Source organism: Rhinopithecus roxellana, chromosome 5, assembly GCF_007565055.1.
Source record: "Rhinopithecus roxellana isolate Shanxi Qingling chromosome 5, ASM756505v1, whole genome shotgun sequence".
Classification (NCBI taxonomy): domain Eukaryota; kingdom Metazoa; phylum Chordata; class Mammalia; order Primates; family Cercopithecidae; genus Rhinopithecus; species Rhinopithecus roxellana.
Genome location: NC_044553.1, coordinates 29058863 through 29072196, shown reverse-complemented (window position 1 = coordinate 29072196; position 13334 = coordinate 29058863). Strand labels below are relative to the sequence as shown.

Genomic DNA, 13334 nt, shown 5'->3' with positions numbered 1-13334 from the left:
CAATGCTACACAAGAAAACACTCAGTCTCACATCTTTCGCAGCCAGCTCAATGACAGCACACACGGTACTCAGGGTCTCTGAACTTACATTCAAAATCATACACCATTAATTCAAATTAACTTATTAAGTCAGCTGGGAAAAACCTTAATACTTTAACACATGTTTTACGATATTTAAGTTACTGTTGTAAGTTTTCATATAAAGAGACTGAAAATAAGACACACTACTGCAAACACCTATCCAAAGTCCTATCTGGTATACACCTTTCTCAAGCTGCCTCTGGTCATGACACTGGCACTAAGGCCTGACACACCATTCAAGGCCAGTCTGGGCACCTGCTCTTTTGCACATTAATAAAATAAGCTTTTACAAGAAATACATGTTAACTTTTTCAGGATCAAAGGATTCAGAAGGTTATTTTGCTCTCATTTTATCCTTAGGCTTCAGCAGAAGAAATCTTTCCTATAAATCTCACCCAAACAGGAAAGGTAAGTGGCCTAAAATTTTTCTAGTATTTTCAAAATGACCCAGTTACAATGGGAAATTTCTTCTTGTACTATTGTCACTAATCCCAACTCAATATCCTTTAAAGGACAAAGATGCATGCATAAGTAACAACAATCTGACAGGTCACAATCACGCCGGGGTTGGCCTGGGGTGAGGCCCAGGTTCCCTGCATGCACCTGCACAAGCGCGCACACTATGACAGGGAGGATGTTTACGTACCATGTCCACACCACTCCAGACTTGGTGAGCGCCAGGGAGAACTGAGCTCCACACTCAATCTGGCACACCCCCTGTCCATTGTCTCTCAATGTTCTGGGGAATGTTACAGCCTTCACTTCCGCCTCGGCCCAATTTTCCAAAGTCACCATCACCCCAGGAAAATACCAAACCTAGGTTTAAGAATATACATATACTTCAGGCCAACGTTTCATATCATTCTTACCCACCCAGGAGCACAGAATCATGCCAGGCACTCACCTTCATCGGTCAGAGCCAGGGTCTGTGCGTCTCTACTCCCACATGCAACCTGGATTACTCTGTGACCGAGAACGACTTTCACCTACTCAATTACAAATTTAAAAACAGAATCAAGCACAGGCACGGAGAAAGCAAGTGAATTTCCCAAAGACAAAGCCAACCATGCACACATCTTTATGAACTTTCCTAGATTCGAAGCTTAGTTTCTCTTGAAATCTTCAGATGGTAAGCTTTCTGTAAGCAACAAAAATGCGTATAATCACCATTTTGGGCTTTAGCTGGGTCGTATTATCCCCATGTCCCAGCCGGCCATACTCGCCGAGGCCCCAGGTGTACAGTTCTCCACTGGATGTGAGGGCCACGCTGTGGGAGCTCCCACAGGCGATATCCTGGATTGGCTTGGTTTTCAGGGCCTCGATCAGCCTTGGCTTGTCACAGTTCCTACAACAAGAAGAAATCAGCTCCCTACAGTCAATCCGTCCCTTCTTAGAGACGAAGGAAAAAAGACATCTATACTGATCCATATGTAGTCAACACAAGATACACAGATCAACTATCAAACCTTAAAGCAGAACCGATGAGACCAAAACACAAACAACCGTGTTAAAAAAAAAAATTGTTTAAGATCCATTTCCATAATCTAGTCTAATTTTCTGCAAAATACCTTTCAAGAGTATCCATAACAGTTTCTTATTAGCAAATGAGACTAAAGAAAGTACCCTTACATTCTGCTGAAGTGTCCAAGTTTTCCGTCGTCACCTTCGCCCCACGAAAACACTTCTCCATCGACAGTTAAAGCCGTGGCGTGCCGGTCACCTGCAACATGCACAGATGTGCGGATTGCCGAAGGGCGAGGTACTGAGAGCCCACAGCATAGCTCCCTATTTTGCCTGGCATGTAGCACACACTCAATGAGTGTGAGCTGAATAAATGAGTAACTCAACAGGATCAACAGCGGAGTTAGCAGGAAAGCTTTCTGGGACATATGTGTCAAATAAGTGAATTTTTACTAAACTACAAATTTAACTCTAGAAAGAATTTGCAAAGAGGCAAAATAATACTGATTATTAATAGGGTTCCTATTATGTTAAATATATGAAAAATCAAAATTTAGATGAAAAAAGTAAAAATAATTTGTGATTAGACAAAACGTAAAAATAGTGTCAATTTAAGCTTTTGAGAACTGTACCTCAACAGTGAAATTATTCAATCATTTGCATTAGCATTATACTCACTCTTCCCAAAACACGCCAACTGATGCTTTTTCCCCAGCATGGAATGTTCTCAAAGTCCATACAACCTGCCTCAGGATTAAAGGCATGACCACTCCTACACAGTGAGTTCCTGCCACCTCCTGGGCTTTGAGAACATCACAGCAGACCGTGTTTGTAATCCCCCAGCGCTCATTCTCCCTTCCTTACCAACAGAACCCCCATGTTTTTTTTTTTTTTTTTTTTTTTTTTTTTTTTTTTTTTTGAGACGGAGTCTCGCTCTGTCGCCCAGGCTGGAGTGCAGTGGCCGGATCTCAGCTCACTGCAAGCTCCGCCTCCTGAGTTTACGCCATTCTCCTGCCTCAGCCTCCGGAGGAGCTGGGACTACAGGCGCCCGCCACCTCGCCCGGCTAGTTTTTTGTATTTTTAGTAGAGACGGGGTTTCACCATGTTAGCCAGGATGGTCTCGAACTCCTGACCTCGTGATCCACCCGTCTCGGCCTCCCAAAGTGCTGGGATTACAGGCTTGAGCCACCGCGCCCGGCCCAGAACCCCCATGTTAATGTGCTCAGCTAAGCACCACTTCCCAGCCTCCTCTACCCCCAGGAGATGGTGAGTGAAATGAGTGGGGCTTCGGAGGGGCTCTGGAGAGACGGCTGCATGGGTAGGAGGGCACACTGTGTGGCGCTTGCCTCTTCTGCCAGGCCTGGCCCTGGACTCTGCAGGCCAGAGCTAGTCTAAGACTATCTTCCCACAAAGGGGGACACAAAGGACCAGCACTCCTCATAGACACAGCCCTGCTGGATGGACTCTGACCCCACCTCTGGACTTTTACAAACGAGAAAAGTAAAACTCTGCATTGCTTAAGCCACTATCATTTGGATTTCCTGTTACGCGGGTGACACTGAGCCCTGTTCAGCAAAGGTATGAACTGAATTAGAACTTAGTGTCTAATTCAGTTCCGTTCCTCAGAGGCCTAGCACAGTGTTTCCAAAATAAACACTCCCTACACTGAAAGAGTGGTCTGTTTTTTTTTTAAAGGATCTTTCTCATTACTTGGGTTCATAGATACTTTTGGGAATCTGAAGTAAGTTATAGACTCTTTTTCAGAAAAACAGCCTGCTTTTAGGCAAAGAACTTGATTTGGCAGCAATAACTAAATTCTAGACCACCTAGAGATTTACATTATCCAATTTTTATTCCTACTAAGTAAAAACTTAAGAAAGAATGTAAGGACACCAATTAGGGCTTTGGTTAACAATGGAGCAGGAGCAACAGGGTGATCCACAGAGGCCTGCTGGTGCTTGGTTTGTACCTGAGTGAACAGCCACCTTCTTCACCACGTAGCTGCTGAGAGCTGTGGTCTGCCGTGGGATGGGCACCGTCCCGCTGGAAATGCCCAGCCCCAGCAGGCCATTCGTGGCTTCTCCACAGGCGTACACCTTCCCTTCCACAGTCACTGCAAGGAACGACAGCCAGGAGAGGACTCACTTTTCACAACATTAAAAACTTTTCTGTTTTTTGGTGCCAAGCATAATTTAAAAATTTTTTAATATTAGAATAATCATACCTGCAAACAAACTTTTAGAACCACCAGCCACCTGTACCACATTCAAAGCAGACAGTGTCTCAGAGAACGAAGGAACCTTTATCTAGAACAGAATATTTTTAAGGAAAAAAAAATTTTACTTGCATGTTTAAAATTATGTTACCTTATTATATGATACAAGGAATTACAGTCATGCACTGCATAACATTTCACTCAACCACAGGCTACATATACGATGACAGTCCCAGTAGATCATAATAGAGCTGAAAAATCCTTACTGCCTAGTGGCGTCCTGGCCATAACAACATCACAGTCCAACCAGTTCCTCATGTGTCTGTGGTGATGCTGTGTCAACAAGCCTCTGTGCTGCCAGCTACATATCAACAATTCCTAATACCTCATAATGATAACAGACAACTGCTACTGGCCTATATATTCACTATGCAATACTTTCTATCATTCTTTTAGAGTGTATTCCTTCTACTTTTTTTTTTTTTAAGCTAACTGTAAAACAGCCTATAGCTGGTACTTCAGGAGGGATTCCAGAAAGCACTGCCGTCACAGGAAAGGACAGCTAGCTCCTTTGTGGCGGTGAAAGAGAAGTAACACTATGATCCTAGGTAAGCTAATGTATGTGTTTAAGTCTCAGTTTTTAACGAAAAAGTTTAAAAAGAAGAATGTAAAGAAAACATTTTGCACAGAGCTGTGTTTGTGTTTTAAGCTAAGTATTATCATAAGAGTCAAAAAGTTTTTTAAAAAGTGAAAAGTTCACAAGTTACAAATAATTTATTATTAAAGAAGGAAAAATATTTTTTATAGAGTAGCCTAAAGCATATAGTGCTTCTAAAGTCTATAGTAATGTGCACTGACTCACCCAGAGCAACTTCCAGTCCTGCAAACTCCATTATTCATGGTTAAGTACCCTATGCAGGTGTTCCATGTTTAATCTTTTACACTGTATTTTTACTGTACCTTTTCTATGTTTAAATACACAAATGCCATTGAGTTACAACTGCCTACCATATTCAGTACAGTTACATGTTGTAACTGTACTAGGAGGAGCAACAGGCTATACCATATAGCTTGAGTGCATAGTAAGCTACACCATCTACGTTTGTGTTAAGTACACTCTATCATTTTCCAACAATGACAAAATCACCCTACCAAAACTTTCTCAGAATGTATCCTCATCATTAAGTAACGCATGACTGTACTACTACTATGTATGGTTACATTAACCAAAGGCGTTGCTTATCCCTTGGAGATTCACACTAGAGTGTTTTAAAAATGAAATGATACACTGTGATTTACTTTAAACCACAGTTGGGGGAATGAGAGGACAGAGACAGAAAAACGTAGGCAGCTGCTGGTAACTACGGAAGCTGGTACCAGGGACATAAGGGTTCGTGTTATTCACTCTATTTGGGTACATCTGAACATTTCCATAATAGAAGGTAAAAAATAAAATACGGTTGGTCCTCTGTATCCATAGGTTCCATATCCATGAATTCAACCACCCATGGACTGAAAAGATTTTTTATTGTACCTATACTGAATATGTACAGATATTTTTGTTGCCATTATTCCCTTAACAATGTAATATAACAACTATTGACATACCATTTACATTGTATTAGGTATTCTGGGTAACCTGAAGATGATATACAGTATTTGGGAGGGTGTGCATAGGTTATATGCAAACACTACACTGTTTTCTATCAGGGACTTGAGCATCCACAGATCTTGGTATCCACAGGAAGTCCCGGAACAAATCCCCCATGGATACTGAGGGATGACTATGCATATAATATAAAGATAAAAACACACACCTGTAGACTATACCTTATTTCAAGTCATGTCCTGCTCATTCTCTGATTCTGACTCTGACATCTCTAAGAAATTATATACTTAAATTTCCCATTGTAGATGGATGTAATTTTTTTTTTACATGGATATATTTTTTTTATTATACTTTTAAGTTCTAGGGTACATGTGCATAACGTGCAGGCTTGTTACATATGTATATTTGTGCCATGTTGGTGTGCTGCACCCATCAACTCGTCAGCACCCATCAATTCATCATTTATATCATGTATAACTCCCCAATGCAATCCCTCCCCCCTCCCCCCTGCCCATGATAGGCCCCGGTGTGTGATGTTCCCCTTCCCGAGTCCAAGTGATTTCATTGTTCAGTTCCCACCTATGAGTGAGAACATGCGGTGTTTGGTTTTCTCTTCTTGTGATAGTTTGCTAAGAATGATGGTTTCCAGCTGCATCCATGTCCCTACAAAGGACGCAAACTCATCCTTTTTTATGGCTGCATAGTATTCCATGGTGTATATGTGCCACATTTTCTTAATCCAGTCTGTCACAGATGGACATTTGGGTTGATTCCAAGTCTTTGCTATTGTGAATAGTGCCGCAATAAACACACGTGTGCATGTGTCTTTGTAGTAGAATGATTTATAATCCTTTGGGTATATACCCAGTAGTGGGATGGCTGGGTCATATGGTACATCTAGTTCTAGATCCTTGAGGAATTGCCATACTGTTTTCCATAATGGTTGAACTAGTTTACAATCCCACCAACAGTGTAAAAGTGTTCCTATTTCTCCACATCCTCTCCAACAACTGTTGTTTCCTGATTTTTTAATGATTGCCATTCTAGCTGGTGTGAGATGGTATCTCATTGTGGTTTTGATTTGCATTCCTCTGATGGCGAGTGATGATGAGCATTTTTTCATGTGTCTGTTGGCTGTATGAATGTCTTCTTTTGAGAAATGTCTGTTCATATCCTTTCCCCACTTTTGGATGGGGTTGTTTTTTTCTTGTATATTTGTTTGAGTTCTTTGTAGATTCTGGATATTAGCCCTTTGTCAGATGAGTAGATTGCAAAAATTTTCTCCCATTCTGTAGGTTGCCTGTTCACTCTGATGGTAGTTTCTTTTGCTGTGCAGAAGCTCTTTAGTTTAATTAGATCTCATTTGTCAATTTTGGCTTTTGCTGCCGTTGCTTTTGGTGTTTTAGACATGAAGTCCTTGCCCATGCCTATGTCCTGAATGGTACTACCTAGATTTTCTTCTAGGGTTTTTATGGTATTAGGTCTAACATTTAAGTCTCTAATCCATCTTGAATTAATCTTCATATAAGGAGTAAGGAAAGGATCCAGTTTCAGCTTTCTACTTATGGCTAGCCAATTTTCCCAGCACCATTTATTAAATAGGGAATCCTTTCCCCATTTCTTGTTTCTCTCAGGTTTGTCAAAGATCAGATGGCTGTAGATGTGTGGTATTATTTCTGAGGACTCTGTTCTGTTCCATTGGTCTATAGCTCTGTTTTGGTACCAGTACCATGCTGTTTTGGTTACTGTAGCCTTGTAGTATAGTTTGAAGTCAGGTAGCGTGACGCCTCCAGCTTTGTCCTTTTGACTTAGGATTGTCTCGGCAATGCGGGCTCTTTTTTGGTTCCATATGAACTTTAAAGCAGTTTTTTCCAATTCTGTGAAGAAACTCATTGGTAGCTTGATGGGGATGGCATTGAATCTATAAATAACCTTGGGCAGTATGGCCATTTTCACGATATTGATTCTTCCTATCCATGAGCATGGTATGTTCTTCCATTTGTTTGTGTCCTCTTTTATTTCACTGAGCAGTGGTTTGTAGTTCTCCTTGAAGAGGTCCTTTACATCCCTTGTAAGTTGGATTCCTAGGTATTTTATTCTCTTTGAAGCAATTGTGAATGGAAGTTCATTCCTGACTTGGCTCTCTGCTTGTCTGTTACTGGTATATAAGAATGCTTGTGATTTTTTTGCACATTAATTTTGTATCCTGAGACTTAGAAAACCCCATCGTCTCAGCCCAAGATGGATGTAATTTAATTTAAAATTCCTAAGGCCCTTTGTCTAAAAAACCCTTTATGATTCCATGGGTGAAACAGTCACTACTGCAGTGGAAGAAAGGATTTTCATCACAACCGTGGAAAGATGACTCCGTCCTTGAAGTGAAAACTCCATGTAGGGCAGTGAGCAAGGTCATAGGCTCCCACCAATGGCCTGCACCTCAGGGAGCCCTGGACAGCCCTGCACTCCCACAGCTGAGACACCCACAGCTCACTGTCCACTGTCCGCTTCCCAAACCAAGCTCAGGGGCATTGAAACACAAATCCAATTCAAGGCTGCTCCAATACAGATAAAAATTATTGCACCTTGAAAGGAAAGAGTTCAAATGAATGAGTTCTAACTTTATTTCTCAGCTTCTCAACAGGGCAGGCAATAAGGAAAATGTATGATGCGATGTCTCACAGAAAGTAACAGGAAGCCTAAGTTCATGTGAACACAGAGAGTGCCTCTGGGCAATAAAATTTAGAGGAATTTGCTTTGTGGCTCCTCAGCCAGGAGACACTAAGTAATATAAGGAACGCCGAATTCAACTCCAGTTTAAATGCATCATTTCTTACGCCTATTCTTTTTCAAAATATGGTCTTTTTCTTCTAAGCAATTCAAAATACAAATTAACCTTTCATCCCAGTACCTAGGGGATGAAGGATGTTGCGAACACAGAGGCTGTAGCACGGCTTCCCGTACATGCTTCATGGTTTACTGACAAGGTAAATGAAATCATGGTGCTCTCCACCCACAACAAACCCTGCAAAGAATAAGGCAAGTGTGTATGCACACACATGTGCATTCTGCTTGTTTCTCTGTGCTCACAAAGCCTTCTCTCTCTGTGCAAGCTACTTTACCCTGAAGAATCTCAGGCACGAAGCACCTGGAGGACAGAGACCACAGCTTGCTCATCTGTGTGCCACTACGGCTTTTTTACACATTATTTTGTTCATGATAGTCAAAAATGTTTATTGTAGGGAAGGCAAGATACATCTATTGATAGTCTGTAATTTTCGTCTATGCACTTGTGAAATCTTTTCAAAAGTTTATTTTCTAGTTTACAAGACTGCAATAAGACAATTATATCTAAAGTGAAATTTTCCAAGGAGAGACGCTTCTGAGGGGTAATTTGGTAATGTCTTTTAGTTCGTGTAAAGAAACAGTACAACATATAGAGCGTAAAGTTATTATAAAAACTTCACGAGGTGTGGCTGCTGCCCAGTGCTCCGCCCTGCTGGGTCCCAGGGAGCAGGCTGTACCTTGGAGCCTTTCAGCCCGCCCAGCTGGTCCTTGTCATTCAGACCCCACACAAACACTTTGGTTCTTATCGCAGCTGCCGATTCCAGCCCAGCAGACTTCTTTCTAATGAGGCTAACCAAACAAAAAAAAAAAAAAAAAAAAAAAAAAAAAAAAAAAAGAAAAGAAAAGAAAGAAAATAGAGGTTATTCAGCATAAAACATTTAAAAAATAAAAAGAAAAGCAACCTCAAGCATTCAAAATTTTATGGTTACTTTCAGAAACTCTTAAAATTTTGCTTTAATAGAATACAACCTCAAGCATGTACAGGAGTAAGTGCTCTGGAGGGTCAAATTTTCTAGATACCACCATGCTACCTGTTAATACCAGCACTTAATTTCAGCTCTTATTTTTGATGGAAAACGATGATACACTACATTCTCTTTCATCTTAAATACCAACTTGAACATGTGGGAATCATTCCAAGCCATGGAAACAGATGCGCAGCTACCACAAATGGCACTGCAGAGACACAAGAAACCTCCCCAGGAGCAACGCTGGGCCTGGCCTTGCAGCAGTGTCCCTAAATCTAGACATCTGTTTGGCCAATTATTTTCCCACAGAAAATAAAACAGTATGTGGCCACATGACCATGGAGGTACTTTAATACAAACACATGTCCTAATGCTTCTCTCTTCCTTTATACCCTCTGCCCAGGACACCAGCCAGAAGCACCCGATCATCGGCCAGCTGGGCTGAAAGTTCTCGTCTCCTTTCCTTCCTAGAGGACTTGCTCCTTCCACCTTGCTCATCTATTTAATGACTTGCCCTCGACAGGTTAGGAGTTTATTTATTTTTTGTTTTTTTTGAGACAGGGTCATGCTCTGTCACTCAGGCTGGAATGCAGTGGCATAATCCCAGTTCACTGTAGCTTCAACCTCCCAGGCTCAAGCAATCCTTCCACCTCAGCCTCCCGAATAGCTGGGACTATAGGTATGCACCACCATGCCCAACTAATTTTTGCATTTTTTGTAGAGACTATATCGTCAAGGCTCCTCTTGAACTCCTGGGCTCCAGTGATCCTCCCTGCTCAGCCTCCTAAAGTGCTGGGATTATAGGTAGGAGCCACCACACCCAGCAGGTTAGAAGTTTAATCTACAGCATCCAAAACGCTCCAATTCTTGCAACTTCAAAAAAGTATACAGGCCAGTGTTAGATTTTCTTGGCTGATAGTCTGATGCCTGGTGCCGAGAAATTGCTTCTTCTGCATTTGGGGTTTTCACCTTTTTGTTTGCTTTTGCTCTATTTCTATAAGCTAGGATAGATGCCCAAAGGCACCAGAGACTGGCTTCTAGACAGGTATCACTTTTTTCACACATTATATACTAATAAATATTTACTTTCAGGGTTCCAAATTTCACATTTTGGAATAAAAGTGAAAAACTCTTTCATCTAATACCAGGCACAGGTGAGCAAGCATATGCACAAAATATTGAAATGTCTTGTGACACATTTTTACTTAAAAATATGTATGAGGGCCAGGCATGGTAGCTCACACCTGTAATCCTAGCATTTTGGGAGGCCGAGGTGGACAGATCCCTTGAGCCCAGGAATTGGGAGACCAGCCTGGGCAACATGGTAAAACCCCATCTCTACAAAAAAAAAAAAAGCAAAAAATTAGCCAGGTGTGGTAGCACACACCTGTAATCCCAGCTACTTGGGAGACTGAGGTGGGAGAATCACTTGAACCTGGGAGGCAGAGATTGCAGTGAACTGAGATCATATCACTGCACTCCAGCCTGGTGACAGAGTGAGATCCTATCTCAAAATAGATATATATTTCCCATACACACATGTATGTATGTATGGGAAACCAGAACTGATATTCAAGATACTTAATGTCTGGCACCATGTAAGTATCAATCAGCCAGGGTGGAGGCCAGCTGTACATGGTCAATGTGGGAACATCCCAGTTGGGTGCCAGCCTGTAGGAGACTGCCTGGGCCACTGACTCATTCTGAAGTTATTGGCTAATTAATACGATCTTACCAGAAAAAAAAAAACCATTACAATCAAATACCTAGCTTTTCTTTTGACAATATATTCAATTACATAAAAATTTGATGAATAAGTAACGCTCAAAACATTTTTGGTTATTGCACATATACAATATATGTACTAATAATTTTACGGCCAGGTGCGGTGGCTCACGCCTGGAATCCCAGCACTTTGGGAGGCCAAGGTGGGTGCATCACAAGGTCAGGAGATCAAGACCATCCTGGCTAATACGGTGAAACCGTCTCTACTAAAAATACAAAAAATTTTGCCCAATTCATTTTAGTAGCTACTGAGTAAGAAAATGCTAATCTATAATCCTTTTATTAAAAATCCCACTGACTTCCTTATTTAAGTGAACTGGTACTGTCCCTATTAGTATCTATAGACGCAATCAGTTTGAACTATAGCATATAGTATAACACATATTCTAGATAAGGTAATGTTATAGATACTATTTTCTTTTCAACTTCTACACAAAGTTTCTGAAATAAAACAGGACAGAATCCAAAGCCAATTTTCTAACTTTCCATTTATTTCTGTCCTCAAATAACTAACATCAGAAATGTAAGTGGAGACAGCACTACCAACATAAAAATAAAAAAGATTGTAAAAGAACACTGTGAACAACTGTATGCCAACAAATAAAATAGCCTAGATAAAATGAACAAATTCCTAGAAACATAAATTACCCGAAATGACTCCAGAAGAAATAGAAAACCTGAGAAGACCCATAACCAGTGAAGATATTGAATCGGTAATCAAATATCTTTCAACAAAGAAAAGCTTAGCTGGTCAACTCTACCAAACATTTAAAGCAAAATTGACACCTCAAACTCTTCTAAAAACAGAATACATGGGAACACTACCTAGTTCATTCTATGAGGCCATTACTACCCTGATAACTGTAAAACAATAAAATATTGCTGAAAGAAATTAAAGAGGACAGAAATAAATGGAAAGACATTCCACGTTCAGAGAATGGATGTTAACATTGCTAAGATGGCACTATTCCCCAAAACAATCTACAGATTCAGTCCCTAGCAAAAATCCCAATGGTCTTTTTTGCAGATATGGAAAAGCCAGCCTTGATGTTCATATGAAAATGCAAGGGACCCAAAGAAGCCAAAATAATCTTGAGAAAGAAAACACACTTCTCAATGCTAAAACAGTACAAAACTACGATGTTCAAAACAGTGTGGTACCCACATAATTATCGACATATAGAATGTGATCATGTAATTGAGAGTCCAGAAGTAAATCTAAATACCTACAGCCAACTGATTTTTGCCAAGGGTACCGAGAACTTCAGGGAAGAACAGTCCTCAACAAGTGGTATGGAAACAATCAGATAATCAAAAGAAAAAGGTTAGACTCTTACCTCACACGGTGTAAAAAAAATTACCTAAAAATGGACCAACGATCTAAATATAAGAGCTAAAACTATAAAACTTACAGAAGAAAACATGAGGATAATCTTCATCAATCTTGCATTTGGAAATGGCTTTTTGGATATGATATCAAAAGCACAGATGACAAAAGAAAAACAGATAAACTGAACTTCATCAAAATAAAAAACTTCTGTATCAAAGGAAATACAATCCAGAGAACAGGAGAAAATATCCTCAAATTATATATCTGATAAAGGTCTACAGATCTGTGAAGGTCTAGGATACACAAAATTTTTAAAGAGTCTGAGGACCGGTGTTAATTCTTCTTTAAATGTTTGGTACACTTATATAGTGCATTTATTGGTACAACAAAAGATGACAAACAACCCTATTTAAAAAGGACAAAGGGGCTGGGTGCAGTGGCTCAGGCCTGTAATCCCAGCACTTTGGGAGGCCGAGGCGGGCAGATCACCTGAGGTCATGAGTTCGAGACCAGCCTGGCCAACATGGCGAAACCCCATCTCTACTAAAAATACAAAAATTAGCCAGGTGTGGTGGTGTGTGACTATAATCCCAGCTACTTGGGAGGCTGAGGCATGAGAATCACTTGAACCCGGGAGGTAGAGGTTGCAGTGAGCCAAGATTGTGCCACTACACTCCAGCCTGGGCGACACAGTGAGACTCTGTCTCAAAAAAATAAAATAAAAAATAAGGAGAAAGGGACTTGAATAGACACTTCTCCAAAGAAGATATACAAAGGCCAACAAGCGCAAACATGTAAAGAAGCTCAATATCATTCATCATCAGTGAAATGCAGATCAAAATCACAATGAGATGCCACTTCACACCCACTAGGATGGTCTTAATCCAAAAAAAAAAAAAAAAAAAAAAAAAGAAATCCCAAAAAAATAGTGTTGGTGTTGGCAGGGAAGTAGAGAAACTGGAACCCTGGAACCCCGGAATCCTGTCCACTGGTGGTGGGAATGTAAAATGATATCACACTGTGGAAAAGTTTGGTAGTTTC

The 13334-nt window shown here is 40.6% G+C and overlaps 1 protein-coding gene across 1 annotated transcript in view; it reads right to left on the bottom strand.

The window, feature by feature from the left end:
- The window catches only part of LOC115897545 (E3 ubiquitin-protein ligase HERC2-like), an 82855-nt gene that overhangs the window by 60984 nt on the left and 8537 nt on the right, over window positions 1-13334 (bottom strand). The window contains 8 exon segments of the mRNA XM_030930799.1: window positions 729-808; window positions 810-897; window positions 986-1067; window positions 1249-1426; window positions 1711-1801; window positions 3512-3655; window positions 3767-3848; window positions 8888-8999. Coding sequence (XP_030786659.1) covers window positions 729-808; window positions 810-897; window positions 986-1067; window positions 1249-1426; window positions 1711-1801; window positions 3512-3655; window positions 3767-3848; window positions 8888-8999 — 857 coding nt within the window.